This window comes from Mauremys mutica, chromosome 16, assembly GCF_020497125.1.
Source record: "Mauremys mutica isolate MM-2020 ecotype Southern chromosome 16, ASM2049712v1, whole genome shotgun sequence".
NCBI classification, from domain to species: Eukaryota; Metazoa; Chordata; order Testudines; family Geoemydidae; genus Mauremys; species Mauremys mutica.
In genome coordinates, this window is record NC_059087.1 from 31,151,257 (window position 1) to 31,166,367 (window position 15,111).

General features: G+C 54.9%; 1 protein-coding gene across 3 annotated transcripts in view; it reads right to left on the reverse strand.

The window, feature by feature from the left end:
- The window catches only part of LOC123351063, a 78,073-nt gene that overhangs the window by 14,168 nt on the left and 48,794 nt on the right, over positions 1–15,111 (reverse strand). For 2 of the 3 annotated variants that reach the window (XM_044990210.1, XR_006573916.1), the window contains exons 5-6: positions 13,466–13,630; positions 1,139–1,273 (exon numbers count right to left, since the gene is read on the reverse strand). In XM_044990210.1, coding sequence (XP_044846145.1) covers positions 1,139–1,273; positions 13,466–13,630 — 300 coding nt within the window. The remainder of the gene's footprint in view (positions 1–1,138; positions 1,274–13,465; positions 13,631–15,111) is intronic. The other variant, XM_044990212.1, reaches the window with a different exon arrangement.

The following is a 15,111-nucleotide window of genomic DNA, read 5'->3' on the forward strand; positions in this document are numbered from 1 at the left end:
AAATGTTACTGGGCAAGAATGAAAGCATGTATTAAAATCAGTGGTATGGACAACGCTTCTGTTCATCAGGGGTTATTAATTTTAGTTTTCAATTTTTGAGTTCTAGGTAGATCTCTAAAAATCAGGAGGGTTCAGACCGTCTCTTTGCATACACTGTCATGAGTAATGTATATACTGCAATGAGTAATCTCTTTGTAATGTTCCCTAGTACACTTTATGGTAGTAGTGTTTCAAAAGCATACCTTAAAGCACACTCAGGAACCTTTAGTGCACACAAGCAGGGTCTATGTGGACCAATTAACACATAACACATTAGCGCCCTTCAGAAATCACAACCTCACAGAGCATGTTACTGCTCCATGTAGACAAGCCTTTAGATACAAGTAACCGTTTCCAGTGTTTTTCTGGTGGTTTATTGGATAAATGCCAATCTCAGTTTGCTGGTATTGGGGGTATTTTGTTGGTCTTTAGCAGTTAAACCCAAAAGTCAGAAGCCTGAGATATGGAGGAGGGTGAAGGATGAGCCACATTGCTTCCAGGTGCCCTATTCTAGAGCAGTCTGGAGAACTCATGCACTGTGACTGCAGGACTCAGCAAGGCAGACTAGATGTTAAATTAACTGGATGTATTCTCCAGCAGCCTTGCTTTCTGCCCCCTTCCTCTACAAGGGTTCCAAAGCTGAGTTCCCCTCTCCTCTTCCCACCCCATGGCAGGAACTCAAAACCATTTGGGCTGAAGAACAAGGAGCCCCCAGTTACTGTTCTCCCAGCCTTCCTGGGCTGCAGATTTTCCAATCTGATGGGATGTCAGAGGCAGCCAGGGTGGTGCGGTGGGAGCAGACAGATGGCCCTGTTCATTACTGTTCCACAGAACAGGCTGCATGGATCACCCAGAGAGACCTGAAAAGATGGTCCTGCAGTCAGATCTCCTCCAAGAAAGGCCCACTGAGCTGCCTCTCTCCCAAGTCCAGTTGTTGCTTCCCCAAAGAGATTTCACACCTGAAGAACAGCTGCCAGAGCCCTTCAGGGTGCCTGTCATGGAGACCCTGTGCCCTGTATAAACTCTCAGGAGGCCCATCCAGCTGTGCTGCAGTCCCTGGTGCATGCTCCATGAGGCGACACTCCCGCTCTGTACCTACATGTTCCTTTAGCTGCAGGATCTCTGCCTGAAGCTTCTGTTCCATCTCCTTCTTCTCCTCCAGCAGCTGCTGGTTCTGCTGGTGCAGCTCAACCAGTTGTTTCTCCAGCAGGTTCTGATCCAGCCCCTCACTGGGCTGTGGGGAGAAGGAAAGAGAGAAAGAGGTCCCTTAAGTGTAGCAGTGAAAGGAGAGGGCAAGGGACGATGCAGTGTAGAATCCTGCTCTAGCACCAGATCCTCAAGTCTGACTCCCTGCTCCTGAAGGAACATTCTGGACCCAAACGGATTGCTTTGGGTCCTGTCTATGGCAGGTGCCAAGTCAGCAGGCAGCTTGACTGGGTCTGGGAAGAACAGAAAGGTGGGACTCGGCTACTGGGCCCATGCTCAGCTTCAGCAGAAATGTGAATTGGCCAAGTGCTGCGACTGTTAAGGGATGAGGAAGGAGAAAATCAGAGAGTGACAAAGGGTCATGAAGGGGAGGCAAAACTCTGCTATTGTGTAGTCTCAAAACCCCCGCTGCACCACCAGACTAATGGGCAGCGCCCCCAGCCAGGTCTAAGGCTTGCAAGCATCACGTGTAATACATACAGACAATTGTATAAGGTACCTTCTCCCCACCTGGCCTTCAGCAGCAGACATGGGGGGGGGGGGTTTGCAGGGAAACAGAAAGAGCGACCTCTAGTCAAATCAAAGCCCTTTAATCTCCACATTTTGCCCCCTTTTATTCTTAGCAAGTCTTGGCAAAACTCACCCCCCCACACACACTCAGGGATTTATGTCCAGGCCAGAAATGAAGGTTTCAAACCAAGCCATTTGAGTGGAATTATCTAAGCACTGAGAAGCAATCAGCATGAACTCCTGGCTGCTCAGACATTTCTTCTGACCCTCCGAAGAAAACCTCTCGCAGAAATTTGGTACTGATGGATATTACAGGTTTTAAATCCTTTCTCAACATTTCTTCTGGCCACAGTCCCCACAGCACACCAATGGCCTTGACTGACAGAGGAGGAAGATGGGGAAAGGAAAACCATCTACTATAGGCCAAAAAGGCCTCGCTGATCACTAATGCTAACAGTGCATTCCAAGAGCTCTAATGGGGTCAGGCGCAACCTCCAAAAAAGGGCTGAACTGGTTGTTACTAAACTAACAGCAGCCACCCAACCCTCTCTTCCTGTCCCTACACACATACAAGAAGAAGGGGGAGACATTTCAGCCCAGTGTAATTTTTTCTGAACAGGAGCTTATTACCAAGGCATCTCTGTGCCACTCTGCCTTAGGACCTGAGTAGCCCTGTAAGGCTGCTTAGCTGAATTTGCCTTGCAGAGGTACAGGTAGCAGAGCCAACACGCTGCAACCGAGACTCCAGTCCCAGGTGTAATGGCAGCCCGTTCTACAGGCTCCTCCCTCAGCCTTGAAGTCGGGGGACAACTAAAGAATAACAGGGTCTGGAGTGAAGGTCACAGGTTCAGAACTAGGGATCCAAAGGGGGACACCGAGCAGAGACAAGGAGAGTGCCCACTGCTCCTCGAAGCTAGCTAGGGAGCCAGCGGATGCCCCCCAGAGGAACTCTGCCCGGGTGCGTGAGACCAGGGAGAAGCAGAAATAGGCCCCACAGTCGCAGAGCACCTCCCCGTCCATCCTCCTCCTGCTGGGGTTGTAGATGGCTACTTTGGCCAGGACCAAGAGGAGGCTGACGAGGATGTCTCGCGACTTTGGGGGGTCACGGATAGGGTGTGAATATATGAAGAGGTGTGGGGAAAAGTGCAGCCAGAACCTCAACAGGAGGTTCTGGAGGAGCCGGAATAGGGGCTGCAACCTGGCACGTTCCAGATAGGCGTGCGCCAGGTTCTCCCTCACGCTGCAAAAGGGGCAGGCATCGGGGATGGGGGTGTGATAAATGAAGGGGGGTAGCTCCCTTTTATGGAGCCTGCCAGCCAGTAGCTATATAATCCCTTAGTAGCTGTTCTCTACTTGCTTCACCTGTAAAGGGTTAACAGTCACTGCAATGCACAGGTAAAAGGAAGTGAGTGGGCACCTGGCCAAAAGGCTAGAACTTTTTAAAATTGAAACAAGCCTCCCCTTTTGTCTGGCTGTTGTTCTCGGAGAGAGGCAGACAGGGCTGGAACTATGGTGTAAGAAGCTTGGGCCATTTGAAACCCCAGATATGTAAGTAGATCAGAAAATGTTTAGAAAGACAATCAGGTTTATCTCCTTTTATTTCTTTATGGCTTGTTGACTCCTCTGTGCTAACCCCAGGTGCTCTTGTTTTATTTGTAACCTTTAAGCTGGACCCCAAGAATGTTATTCTTGATGCTTAATCCTTGTAAGTGTTTTATTTTGTTTTTTAAATCTAGCAATAGCCTGAGTTTCCAATTGTATTTTCTTTCTTTTTGTTTTTAATAAAATTTACCTTTTTTAAGAACAGATGTTTGGGTCCTAAGAGGTTTGTGCACATATTGTTTAATTAGCTGGTGGCAACAGCTGATTTCCTTTGTTTTTCTTTCTCAGCTCTTCCTCGGAGAGGGGAGTGAAAGGGCTTGAGGGAACCCACAGGGAGGAATTCCCAAGTGCGCCTTCCTGGGTTCTCGAAGGGGTTTTGCACTTGGGTGGTGGCAGCATCTACCCAGCCAAGGTCAGAGAGAAGCTGTGACCTTGGGAGTTTAGTACAAGCCTGGAGTGGCCAGTATTAATGTTTAGAATCTTTGCAGGCCCCCACCCCCCCTGCACTCGAAGTGCCAGAGTGGGGAATCAGCCTTGACAGGGGTGAACTGCACCAGGTACACACCCACCCTCATGACTCCAACCAATATCCCTGGCAGGCCGTGGGACTAGGATGGAATAGAGGCTGGCCCCCTGGGGTTCTCACCCTCTACAGGTGGTAGATAGTCCCACCACTTGGCATCGGGGCGGGACACAAGGGTGAGGAAGTGAAACATGTGGAGCAGAAGCATGTAAAGTTGGTCCCGTGGCGCAGTTTGGAAGCGAACCGGCTGCAGGGCACACATCCAGCTCAGGTTATGGAAGGGAGGGGACTGAAGGGGGCTCATGGAACACAGGCCCGATGAAAAGATCCAGAGGGCTGGGGGTGAGGGGCGGATGGGGAGACAAGGCTGCTCCCACCTCCTCGTATACGCGCAGGGGGGTCTGAAGGGTGGAGACCCCCATGCACCGACCAAGCAGTCAGGGATCCAGTCCCCCTCGTCATAGTCCAGGAGGTCTCCAGTTCTGGTGGTTTCTGCCAGGACCAGCCTCCACCTGCACATGAAGGTGGGGGTTGTGTAGCAGGGGCTCTGCGAGGAGGTCCGGCCCCTCGGTGGCCACAACAGATCTAGTCACCAAGAACAGTTTCCAGGTCCGGAGGAGGTCCTGGTAGAAGACCGGCAGCTCAGAGAGGTCTCGCGGAAGACCCCTCAGGTGGAGAATAAAGAGCTGCCAGTTGTATCGGAGCCCTCGGAGGCGGCAGAGGAAGGTGTGCGCCAACGTGCTCTACGGCGGACTACCTGCACCATAAAGGAGTCTCTGCAGGGCCTGGAGGTGGAAGACATGGACCTGGCTGCGGAGCCAGACCAGGCCCTGTCCTCCTTCCTCCAGGGGAAGACTCAGAACCCTGCAGGGACCCAGTGCAGTCCTGGCCAGAAGAACTCCACAGCTACCCTCTGGAGCCAGGCCAGGATCCCCGGGGTCGGGCTCAGGGTCCTGAGCCGGTGCCAGAGCATGCACATGAATAGTTGGTTCAGTACCAGTGCCCTCCCTCCCCGGGAGAGGCACGAGAGGAGTCCCATCCATCTCCGCAGCAGCTCACCCACTCTGGCCTCCATATCCTGTCAGTTCTCTGGCAGAGAAGGATGTGTGGCGGAAAGGTAGAGGCCGAGATAGCGCAGTGGACCCGTGCTCCACCGAATGGTGGGAAGGAGCTCATCTGCCACCCTGTCCTGACCATCAGGCCAGAGCTCTTGACCCAGTTGACCCAGGCGGAGGAGGCTGCTGAGTAGATCACCTGGCAGGCCTCCACCTGCACCAGGTCGCCTGGGTCCTGGACCACGAAAAGCACGTCATTGGCATACACCAGCAGGACCAGCCACAACTCTGGCTCTCAACGTACCAACCCTGTCAACTTCCAGAGGAGGAGAAAGAAGAAGGGCTTGATTGCTAGAGCATACAGCTGGCCTGACAATGGACACCCCTGACGTACCCCTTGCCCGAAGCTGACCAGTTCGGTCAGGGTCCAGTTGAGCCTGACCATGCACTCTGGAGGCGTACAGCACCTGGAGAAAACCCACGAACAGGGGCCCAAAGCCGAATGCCCACAGAGTGCCCAGGAGATACCCGTGGTCCATCCTGTCGAATGCCTTCTCCTGGTCCAGGGACAGGATGCTGAATGACAGACCATCCCTAAACCCGAGCTCCAAGAGGTCCCAGACCAAATACAAATTATTGAAGATGGTATGGCCCGGGACGGTGTAGGTCTCATCGGGATGGACTACGTCTGCCAGCATGGACCCCAGCCGCAGCGAGATGGCCTTCACTATGACTTTTTAGTCCGTGCTGAGAAGCGAGACGGGACGCCGGTTCCAAAGGTCGCGGAGATTGTCTTCTTGGGTAGCAAAGTGAGCACAGCTTGCCTGCACAACAGAGGGAGGACCCTGCACTCCAAGGACTTGGCCAAGACGGTGACAAGGTCCAGGCTGAGGACGTCCCAGAACACATGGTAGAACTCCACGGTCAGCCCGTCCATGCCCAGAGATTTATTGATGGACATGAGATGGAAGGCTTCAGGGAACTCAGCCAGAGTAAGAGCTCCAGCCGGTCCTGGTCAGCTCATGCTGACCATCGGGAGTTTGTTCCAGAGCACCCTACAAGCATTGGCTTGTTGGTCAGATCCGGGGAGAAGAGGTTAGCGTAGAAGGCCCTGGCCCTTCCATGCATCTCCTCGGATCCGTGTGTGTGTTTGGGGGGTGCCATCCTCTCCAAAAGGCAGGTTATGTGCTTTTTAATCTTCCTCTTTTTTTCTAGGGCATAGAAGCAGGAGCCGCAATCCATCTCCTGTGGGATCGAATGAACGTGCTCCGGGCCCGATGGTCCTCCAGGACCCAGAGCTCTTCCCGCTTGTCCCAGCACACTTCGCAGAGAGATGTAACCCCGGGGCTGGTGGCCAGATCCCTTTCCAGCTCCAAGACCTCCCGCTCCAACTGCTCTATCACTGCATCTCTTGGCCAGCTGGCACTCCAGGTGTAGTTGTGGCAGAAGAGCTGGGCGCGCACATTCCCCACATACCACCACCACTGGGCCGAGGGAAAGGTGCGCTGCTGCCCCCGCCAGGCCAGCCAGAACTCCCAGAAGGACGCCACACAGCCCACATTCTCCAGCAAGCTATTGTTCAAATGCCAATAGGCCGGCCCCAGCATCTCTGGGGTAAGAGAGGCCATCACGGCCACCAAATGGTGGTCCGAGAACATGGCCAGCCAAACACTGGAGGAGTGAGCCTGTGCTAGATGAAAACATGATAGATAAATGCGGTCCGGCTGGGAGTGGTGCGACCCATCGACCTCCACCCGCACGTAGGTAAAGGCAGTATTGTCATCCGGGTGGTGGTCGCGCCAGACATTCACCAGGGAGTGATGGTCAATGATCTCCTTGAGCATGCCTGCGGTGGCCTGGCTGCTCCCGAGCCCAGAGCAGTCCTGGTCCTTAAGGGTGGTATTAAAATCCCCGCCCAAGACCAGGCACTCACGAGGATCCAAGGTGCCGAGGAAGGCGGATGCCAGCCGATAGAAACGCACCTGCTCCAGGCCTGAGTTTGGGGCGTAGACGTTGACCAGGCCCAGAGGTGCAGCAGACAACCCGGCATGACCTCGGTGACCTTCAGCACCTCGGGCCGTAGGTCGAGGGAGAACAGGGTGGCCACTCCAGCCAAATGAGTGCTGAGGGGCTAAAGTATACCCCATCCCCCCACTCCAGCCTCCAACTAGTCTTGGTGGCTGCAGCTGTGTGGGTCTCCTACAGGAAAATCACAAAGGAAGGAGAGCACCTGGCACCTGTGGAGACCCACCCTACAGCACTGGGTGTTTAAGGTGGCAAAGATGGTTGGTTTCATAGTGAGGGCTGGGGAGGATTCTCGCGGGCAGGGGTGTCAGCGGCCCCCAGTGGGCCTCACAACAATCCAGGCCCAACCCCAAAAGCCAGCAGGGAATCACAGAAGTTGGGGGCGCACTGGTAGGCCGCAATGTCCTGCCTCTCGGGTCCCCCTCCGCTCCTCCAAAACAGCCTTCATGGCCTGGAGGATGAGGTGGAAGTCCCCCCAGCGCTGGAAAGCGAGCTGCACCTTATCCTTGAAACCACGGGTTTCCACCGGGAAGGGGCGCAGCTCATTCCGCAATGCAGCGGGGGATGGAGTCACAGACCCGCAATCGTCCTCTGGTTGGGTCCCTGTGATGACCCCACTGTCCACAGAGACAGGCAAATGGGGCAGACGCACGGTGCCTGTAGCGGTGGCACCGTGCAACCCGTCTGTGATAAATTAAGGGGCGGGGAGGTAGGTCCCTTTTATGGACACCCAGCCAGCCAGTTAGCTATAAAGTCCCTCTTGGTGTCTGTTCTCTGCTTGCTTTACCTGTAAAGGGTTAAAAAGTCCCTCAGGTAAAGGAAAGGGAGTGGGCGCCTGACCAATAGAGCCAATGGGAAGGCTAGAACTTTTTAAAATGGGAAAAAAGCTTTTCCTTTGTCGGGAGGTGGCAAAGTTTGCAGATGATACTAAACTGCTCAAGATAGTTAAGACCAAAGCAGATTGTGAAGAACTTCAAAAAGATCTCACAAAACTAAGTGATTGGGCAACAAAATGGCAAATGAAATTTAATGTAGATAAATGTAAAGTAATGCACATTGGAAAAAATAACCCCAACTATACATACAACATGATGGGCAGGGCTGGCTCCAGACCCCAGCGTGCCAAGCGCGCGCTTGGGGTGGCATTTTGCCGGGAGGGCGGCAGGCGGTTCCGGCGGACCTCCCGCAGGCATGACTGCGGAGGGTCCGCTGGTCCCGCAGCTCCGGTGGACCTCCCGCAGAAATGCCTGCGAAGGGTCCGCTGGTCCCGTGGCTCCGGTGGAGCATCCGCAGGCGTGCCTGCGGGAGGTCCACCAGAGCCGTGGGACCAGCGGACCCTCCGCAGGCACGTCTGCAAGAGGTCCCCCGGAGCCGCGGGACCGGCGACTGCCAGAGCGCGCCCCGCGGCGCGCCGCCTTGCTTGGGGCGGCGGAAATCCTAGAGCCGCCCCTGATGATGGGGGCTAATTTAGCTACAACAAGTAAGGAAAAAGATCTTGGAGTTATCGTGGATAGTTCTCTGAAGATGTCCATGCAGTGTGCAGGGGCGGTCAAAAAAGCAAACAGGATGTTAGGAATCATTAAAAAGGGGATAGAGAATGAGACTGAGAATATATTATTGCCCTTATATAAATCCATGGTACGCCCACATCTCGAATACTGTGTACAGATGTGGTCTCAAAAAAGATATTCTAGCACTAGAAAAGGTTCAGAAAAGGGCAATTAAAATGATTAGGGGTTTGGAGAGGGTCCCATACGAGGAAAGATTAAAGAGGCTAGGACTCTTCAGCTTGGAAAAGAGGAGACTAAGGGGGATATGATAGAGGTATATAAAATCATGAGTGATGTTGAGAAAGTGGATAGGGAAAAGTTATTTACTTATTCCCATAATACAAGAACTAGGGGTCACCAAATGAAATTAATAGGCAGCAGGTTTAAAACAAATAAAAGGAAGTTCTTCTTTGTTGGGAATAGAATGTGAAATGCTGAGATTGTTTAGGCTTCTGGGACGAGCCGATAACGCTGGAAATTGTGTATAAAGGGCTGACCTTGGGCGCGCTCTCATCGGCCAGCTAACTGTAAATAGGATGATAAGTCAAACAGGTGTGTAGGATGTTAATTAGGATGGGGTTACAGCTGCGGCTGTGTATATTTAATTAACTAATTAGCAACTGTCTGATTGCTGGCCATAATGGGATATAAGAGCATGCTGGAAATGAATAAAGAACTCTCTCTGCTTATGATCACATGGGTTGTCAGACTCTGTCCCTGCTCCTCTGCGATGCAACACTTCTTCACGCAGCACACAGTCAACTTGTGGAACTCCTTACCTGAGGAGGTTGTGAAGGCTAGGACTATAACAATGTTTAAAAGGGAACTGGATAAATTCATGGTGGCTAAGTCCATAAATGGCTATTAGCCAGGATGGGTAAGAATGGTGCCCCTAGCCTCTGTTTGTCAGAGGATGGAGATGGATGGCAGGAGAGAGATCACTTGATCATTGCCTGTTAGGTTCACTCCCTCTGGGGCACCTGGCATTGGCCACTGTCGGTAGACAGATACTGGGCTAGATGGACCTTTGGTCTGACCCGGTACGGCCGTTCTTATGTTCTTATGTTCTCTCTGTTGTTCTCTCTTGGCTGAAGAGACGGGGCAGCAGGAATGCTGTGTAAAGTTTGGACCAGGGATGAAAAATTATCTTCCATAACTAGAAGGATTCATTGGGACAGGGAATGTTTAGATAGACGTGATCAGGTTCATTTCTTTATTTTGGCTTGTGGATTTCCTGTGTGCTAAGCTCAGGTATTTTTGTTTTCTTTTGTAATGTTAAGCTGGATCCCAGGGAGCCATTCCTGGTGTTTAACCCGTTCAGTTGCTCTATAAAATCTAGCAATAGCCTGATGTTCCAGATGTGTTTCTTCTTTTTTTAAATAAAATTTTAAAGAACCTGATTGGTTTTGTGTCCTAAAAGGTCTGTGCATACATTTCTCAATTAGCTGGTGGCAACAGCTGGGTTTCCCTTTTGTTTGTTTTCTTTCTCGGCTTCCCCGAGGGAGGGGTGGAAAAGCCGAGGGGCCTCAGGGAAAACTTCCCAAGTGAGTGTTTCCAGGATTTACAAGAGACAGTTTTTCCCTTGGGTGGTGGCAGCGTTTACCAAGCCAAGGTCAGAGAAAAGCTGTAACCTTGGGAGTTTGATACAATCCTTGCGGGCCCCACCTTCTGCACTCGAAGTGCCAGTGTGGAGAATCAGCCTTGACACCTTCCCCCTCCCCATCCCCAGCAAGGGAGGGAGTGGCGGAGGGAACAGAGTAGCCCCTAAAGGTTCAGGGAAGGGAGACACAAAAACAGCCCCCTGAGGGTTGTCCGAATATTGGGGAAACGAGACAACGCCAGGGGTGGCAGCTGTACGGGAGGCAGAGGGGAAGAAGGCAGGCAATGCATCAGGGGCAGGAGTGGGGCTGAGGCCAGCAGTGGGATCAGGAGCAGGGGTGGAAGTGGGCTATGGATCCCCAGCAGCTAAGCTATGAGGGTGTGGCACCTCTCGACCAGAGTCAGGGGCTGAGGGGACGGGAGGGGGAACCTGAACAATGCCAGGCCCGGACACTGCAACGAGCTCAGACCCCACAACCATGGTGTTGGGCATGGTGGCATCAGCGGTAGGGCCCCCAACGGGGAAGGGAGGCAGTTGCTCCGCCTCAGAGTGGGGGGCACCCAAGGGCTCAGGCCCTGGCCGCTCAGCACCAGTCGTCATGACCAGGGGCTCGGCGGCCATGAACAAGGTGCCGTCTGCGGGCAGGCAGATAGAGGAACCCAGGGGCGCCCCAGAGTCGAGAGCAGCAGTGGCAGCCTGGGGCAAGGGGAGAGAGGAAAAGGGGGCGACGTGACTAAGCTGCCATCCAGATCTAGGTCTGTTGGCAATGGGGTCAGTCTCCCTCCACTGCCCCAAAGTCCTCCCGGCCAGCAACCGAGGCAACAATTGCCCCAGCATCGACGGAGGGCACAGATGACACAGCGGCTGGGGCAACTCCATCCGAGGCCTCCTCAGGGACAGACTCCAAGAGGGGGTCGGTACCGCCCCCCTCCGCTGCCATGGCAACCTCAGCCGGCTCCACTTGCTGGGCGCTATCAAGGGCCATGGTGGAAGGCTCGGCAGCAGTGGCCCTCCTCATGGTCTTGTGGGGGGCCTCCTTCCCCTCTGCGTTGAGAGGTGCTGAACCTGCGCCTTCCTCTTGCCACACTTCCCCTGAACGAGTACCCAGCCAGACTACTCCCGATAGAGGCAGGGCCCACCTGCTCGTCTGGGTGTGACAGGGGGCTGCTGCCAGGGCCCGAGCAGGAACGATGGCAGGAGGAGTGGTGACTACAGGGGCCACGCCACCAGGATCACCGGCGATGGCAGGGCCGGTGCCCTCCCAGGTCTCGGGGGTCCCAGGCGCCCCTCCATGCTGGACCAGGAGCAGTCCCCCGTCGCCCAGCAGAGGTAACACTGGGCCTCCCCCGAGGAATAGTGCATCTGGTAGTGGGCCCCCTGGTAGGGCACCAAAAAGGACCCCTCCAGCGCCACCCCGTCACACGCTGCCGATGGTAACTGAATCTGCACCTGCCGGCGGAAGGACAGAGCATGACGGAGGGCAGGGTCCTTACAGCCCAATGGGAGAGGGCTGGGGACAGAGATGGGCTTCCCTAGGGTGGAAAGGAAGGGCATAGGGCAGCGTTGGGAAGGAAGCGTGGGATGGAGGTGAAAAGCACCCCCACGCCCAGGTCCTCAAGGGGCTCATTGGGAACATATACGCCCCCCCCCACCACCACCAGGCCCTTCTCCACCGCCTCCTGGGCAGCAGCCTCCAATGCCAGGAAGAAGACAACCTTCCCATACCCCACAGCCGTGGGCCCCACCACGTGCGCCAACGCCCGCACGTAGGTCTCCATGTGGGACAAGGCAGGCGCCATGAGGCAACGGACACCGTGCTTCCTGGTCAGGGTGGGGAAGGGATCCCGGTCACTGGGGATGGAGCTGGAAGCGGCGGTCGGGGCAGATGATGTGGAGGGACTGTGGCCATCTGGGCGTACGCTCTGAGAGCCAAGGGTGGAACGCTTCCAGAGCTGGTGGAGGGAACAGCAGGGGTGATTGCCCTTCCCCACCCTGAGGGCCAGAGTCCCTAGGCTAGTGATTGCCCTGTCGTCCCGTCCCGTCCCCCCAAGGGCCAGAGCCCCTAGGCTAGTGATTGCCCTGTTGTCCCGTCCCGTCCCCCCAAGGGCCAGAGTCCCTAGGCTAGTGATTGCCCTGTCGTCCCGTCCCGTCCCCCCAAGGGCCAGAGCCCCTAGGCTAGTGCCAGAGTCCCTAGGCTAGTGATTGCCCTGTCGTCCCGTCCCGTCCCCCCAAGGGCCAGAGTCCCTAGGCTAGTGATTGCCCTGTCGTCCCGTCCCGTCCCCCCAAGGGCCAGAGCCCCTAGGCTAGTGATTGCCCTGTCGTCCCGTCCCGTCCCCCCAAGGGCCAGAGTCCCTAGGCTAGTGATTGCCCTGTCGCCCCGCCCCCCAAGGGCCAGAGCCCCTAGGCTAGTGATTGCCCTGTCGTCCCGTCCCGTCCCCCCAAGGGCCAGAGCCCCTAGGCTAGTGATTGCCCTGTCGCCCCCCCCCAAGGGCCAGAGCCCCTAGGCTGGTGACAGCCCTGCCCTGCCCAGAGGGCTTGAGCTCTGAGATGCCTGATTATTGCTAGGCCCTGCCCAAGGGGACAGGGCTACAGACTGGTGCTTTGCTAGTTCCCCTGCTAGTTAACGTCCACCGCTGTGATGCAGTGAGACAGAGTGGCCGCCTGCTGAGCCTCAGGGGGAGGGAGGCCGCCCGCCAATGCATTACACAGTCACAGCAATAAACACAGTCATATGCATGCTTGCCTCACCCTTTGACTAAAACTACTGCCCTGTATTTCCAACCTCCCCATATACAAGGCATGAAATGTGTATCCAGCAGGGGCGGCTCTATGTTTTTTGCCGCCCCAAGCACGGCAGTCAGGCGGCCTTCGATGGCAAACTTGCGGGCGGTCCGCTGGTCACGCGGATTCAGCAGCATTTCTGCGAGTGATCTGCCGGTCCCGTGCCTTCAGCGTACCCGCCTCCGAATTGCCGCCGAAGCCACAGGACTGGCCCTCACAGCGACCGGCAGGCCGCCCCCCACGGCTTGCCGCCCCAGGCATGGGCTTGCTGCGCTGGTGCCTGGAGCCGCCCCTGGTATCCCGGCAGGCTCTGACTGCGGAGCGATGGTTCTTCTATAGCACTGTGACTTGGAATCTCAGCACCAAACAATCCTTACCTCCCAACCCTGCTCAGGTCCCCTTTTTACAGATGGGGAACTGAGGCAGAGAGACTAAGTGACTTGCCCGAGGTCACACATGGTGTCTGTGGTGGAGCAGAGATTTGAATCCAGGTCCCCAAAGCCCAGCCTAGTACCCTAACTGCTGGGTCATCCTTCCTCTGACTGTCCTGCCACAATTCCAGCTCCCTTCTTACCTGCCCTGCCACAATATTGGCTCCCTCTTCAAAGATGATGTTGCCACCGTCTCCATCAGGGTCCATCAGCACCAGGGTCTGATGGGTGGGAAGGGATGAGGAGGAGGTGCTGAGCCCCGCCATCTCTTCTACTCCCAGCATGATCCTGCTGTTCAAACGGCTGTCCTTTGAAAAGAGAAGACAGAGTGAGACGCTACTCTGGGGGTGTGCTAGGGACAGAATGGGCACTCGGGACTCGGCACAAGGTGTACTGGCTTAAGGAGAATGTTCAAGAAGGAGATTGATAAACTGGAGAGGGTTCCACGAAGAGCTATGAGAATGATTAAAGGATTAGACAACCTGCCGTATAGAGATAGATGCAAAGACCTCCATCTATTTACTTTAATAAGGAGAAAGTTAAGGGGTGACTTGATCTATAAGTCACCTACGTGGGGTACAAATATTTAATAATGGGCTCTTACTGAGAAAGGTCTAACATGATCCAATGGATGGAAGTTGAAGCCAGACAAATTCAGATTGGAAATAAGGTGTCATTGTTTAACAGTGAGAGGAATTAACTACTGGAACAATTTACCAATGATCGTGGTGGATTCTCCATCACTGACAATTTTTAAATCAAGATTAGATGTTTTTCTAAATGATCTGCTCGAGGAATTATGTTTGGGAGGTTCTGTGGCCTGTGTGATACAGAAGGTCAGACGAGATGATCACAATGGTCCCTTCTAGCTTGGAATCTATAAAGAAATTATGCACTCCTGGGTCTCAGCCTGACTCAGGGAACAAGTGATTGTCTCTCTGTCTAGGTTTTTTCATGGCACTCATCAGTGTAGCATCTGAGCCCCTCGCTACAAGGAGTGCACCTGGAGATAGAGAAATTGCTCCCTCTCATCCTTGCAGCCAGCAGGAACTCGACATTGCTCATATGCACAAAGATAGCTCTAAAGCTGCTTTTGTCTTGTGTTCTGAAGGCTCCGAGAATCACGCCCATTCTGGTGCCGTCTGGCAGCAAGTTCCAGATTCATGGCCCAGCCTCCTGCATTAACTGGTCTTGCTCTTGAGACTGCTGTTCCAGCAGCTGTTGTGGGAGGCCATGATCTCACAAGGTGAGGTGATTTCCCATGTAACTCGGGCCAATCCCATGACAGGCTTTGAAGGGGTCGACCAAGATCTGGAGCCAGTGCAGAGCAGGGAGGCCGGTGCCGGGAGGGGGTGGAACTGGGCGGGGTGGAGCCTTGGAGGAAGGGCTGGAGTGGGGGCTGGGCCAGGGGTAGAGCTGAGGGGGTTGAGCACCCCCCGGCACATTGGAAAGTCGGCGCCTGTGCTGACGGGCTGGAGTGGGGCCGGGCTAAGGGAGCAGGGGCCTGAGCTGAGCTGGGGAGCAGAGCCGGGCCGGGCCGGCCAGAGAGAACCAGAGAAACAGCCCAGGGAGCAGGTCAGTGCTGGGAACAGAGCGGTAGCAGCAACAGCCGCAGAAGCAGCCCAGAGAGCAGATCCATGCTGGGAGGAGAGTTGCAGGAGCCAGAGGGGCCAGAGAAGCAGCCCAGGGGGCTGGAGGCAGAGCAGCAGCCGTGCTGGGGCTGGAGCCAGGTGCAGTGAGCAGCTGGGGAAAGTGAGGGGGACCCTGGGCAGAAGACCCAGCACAGGGA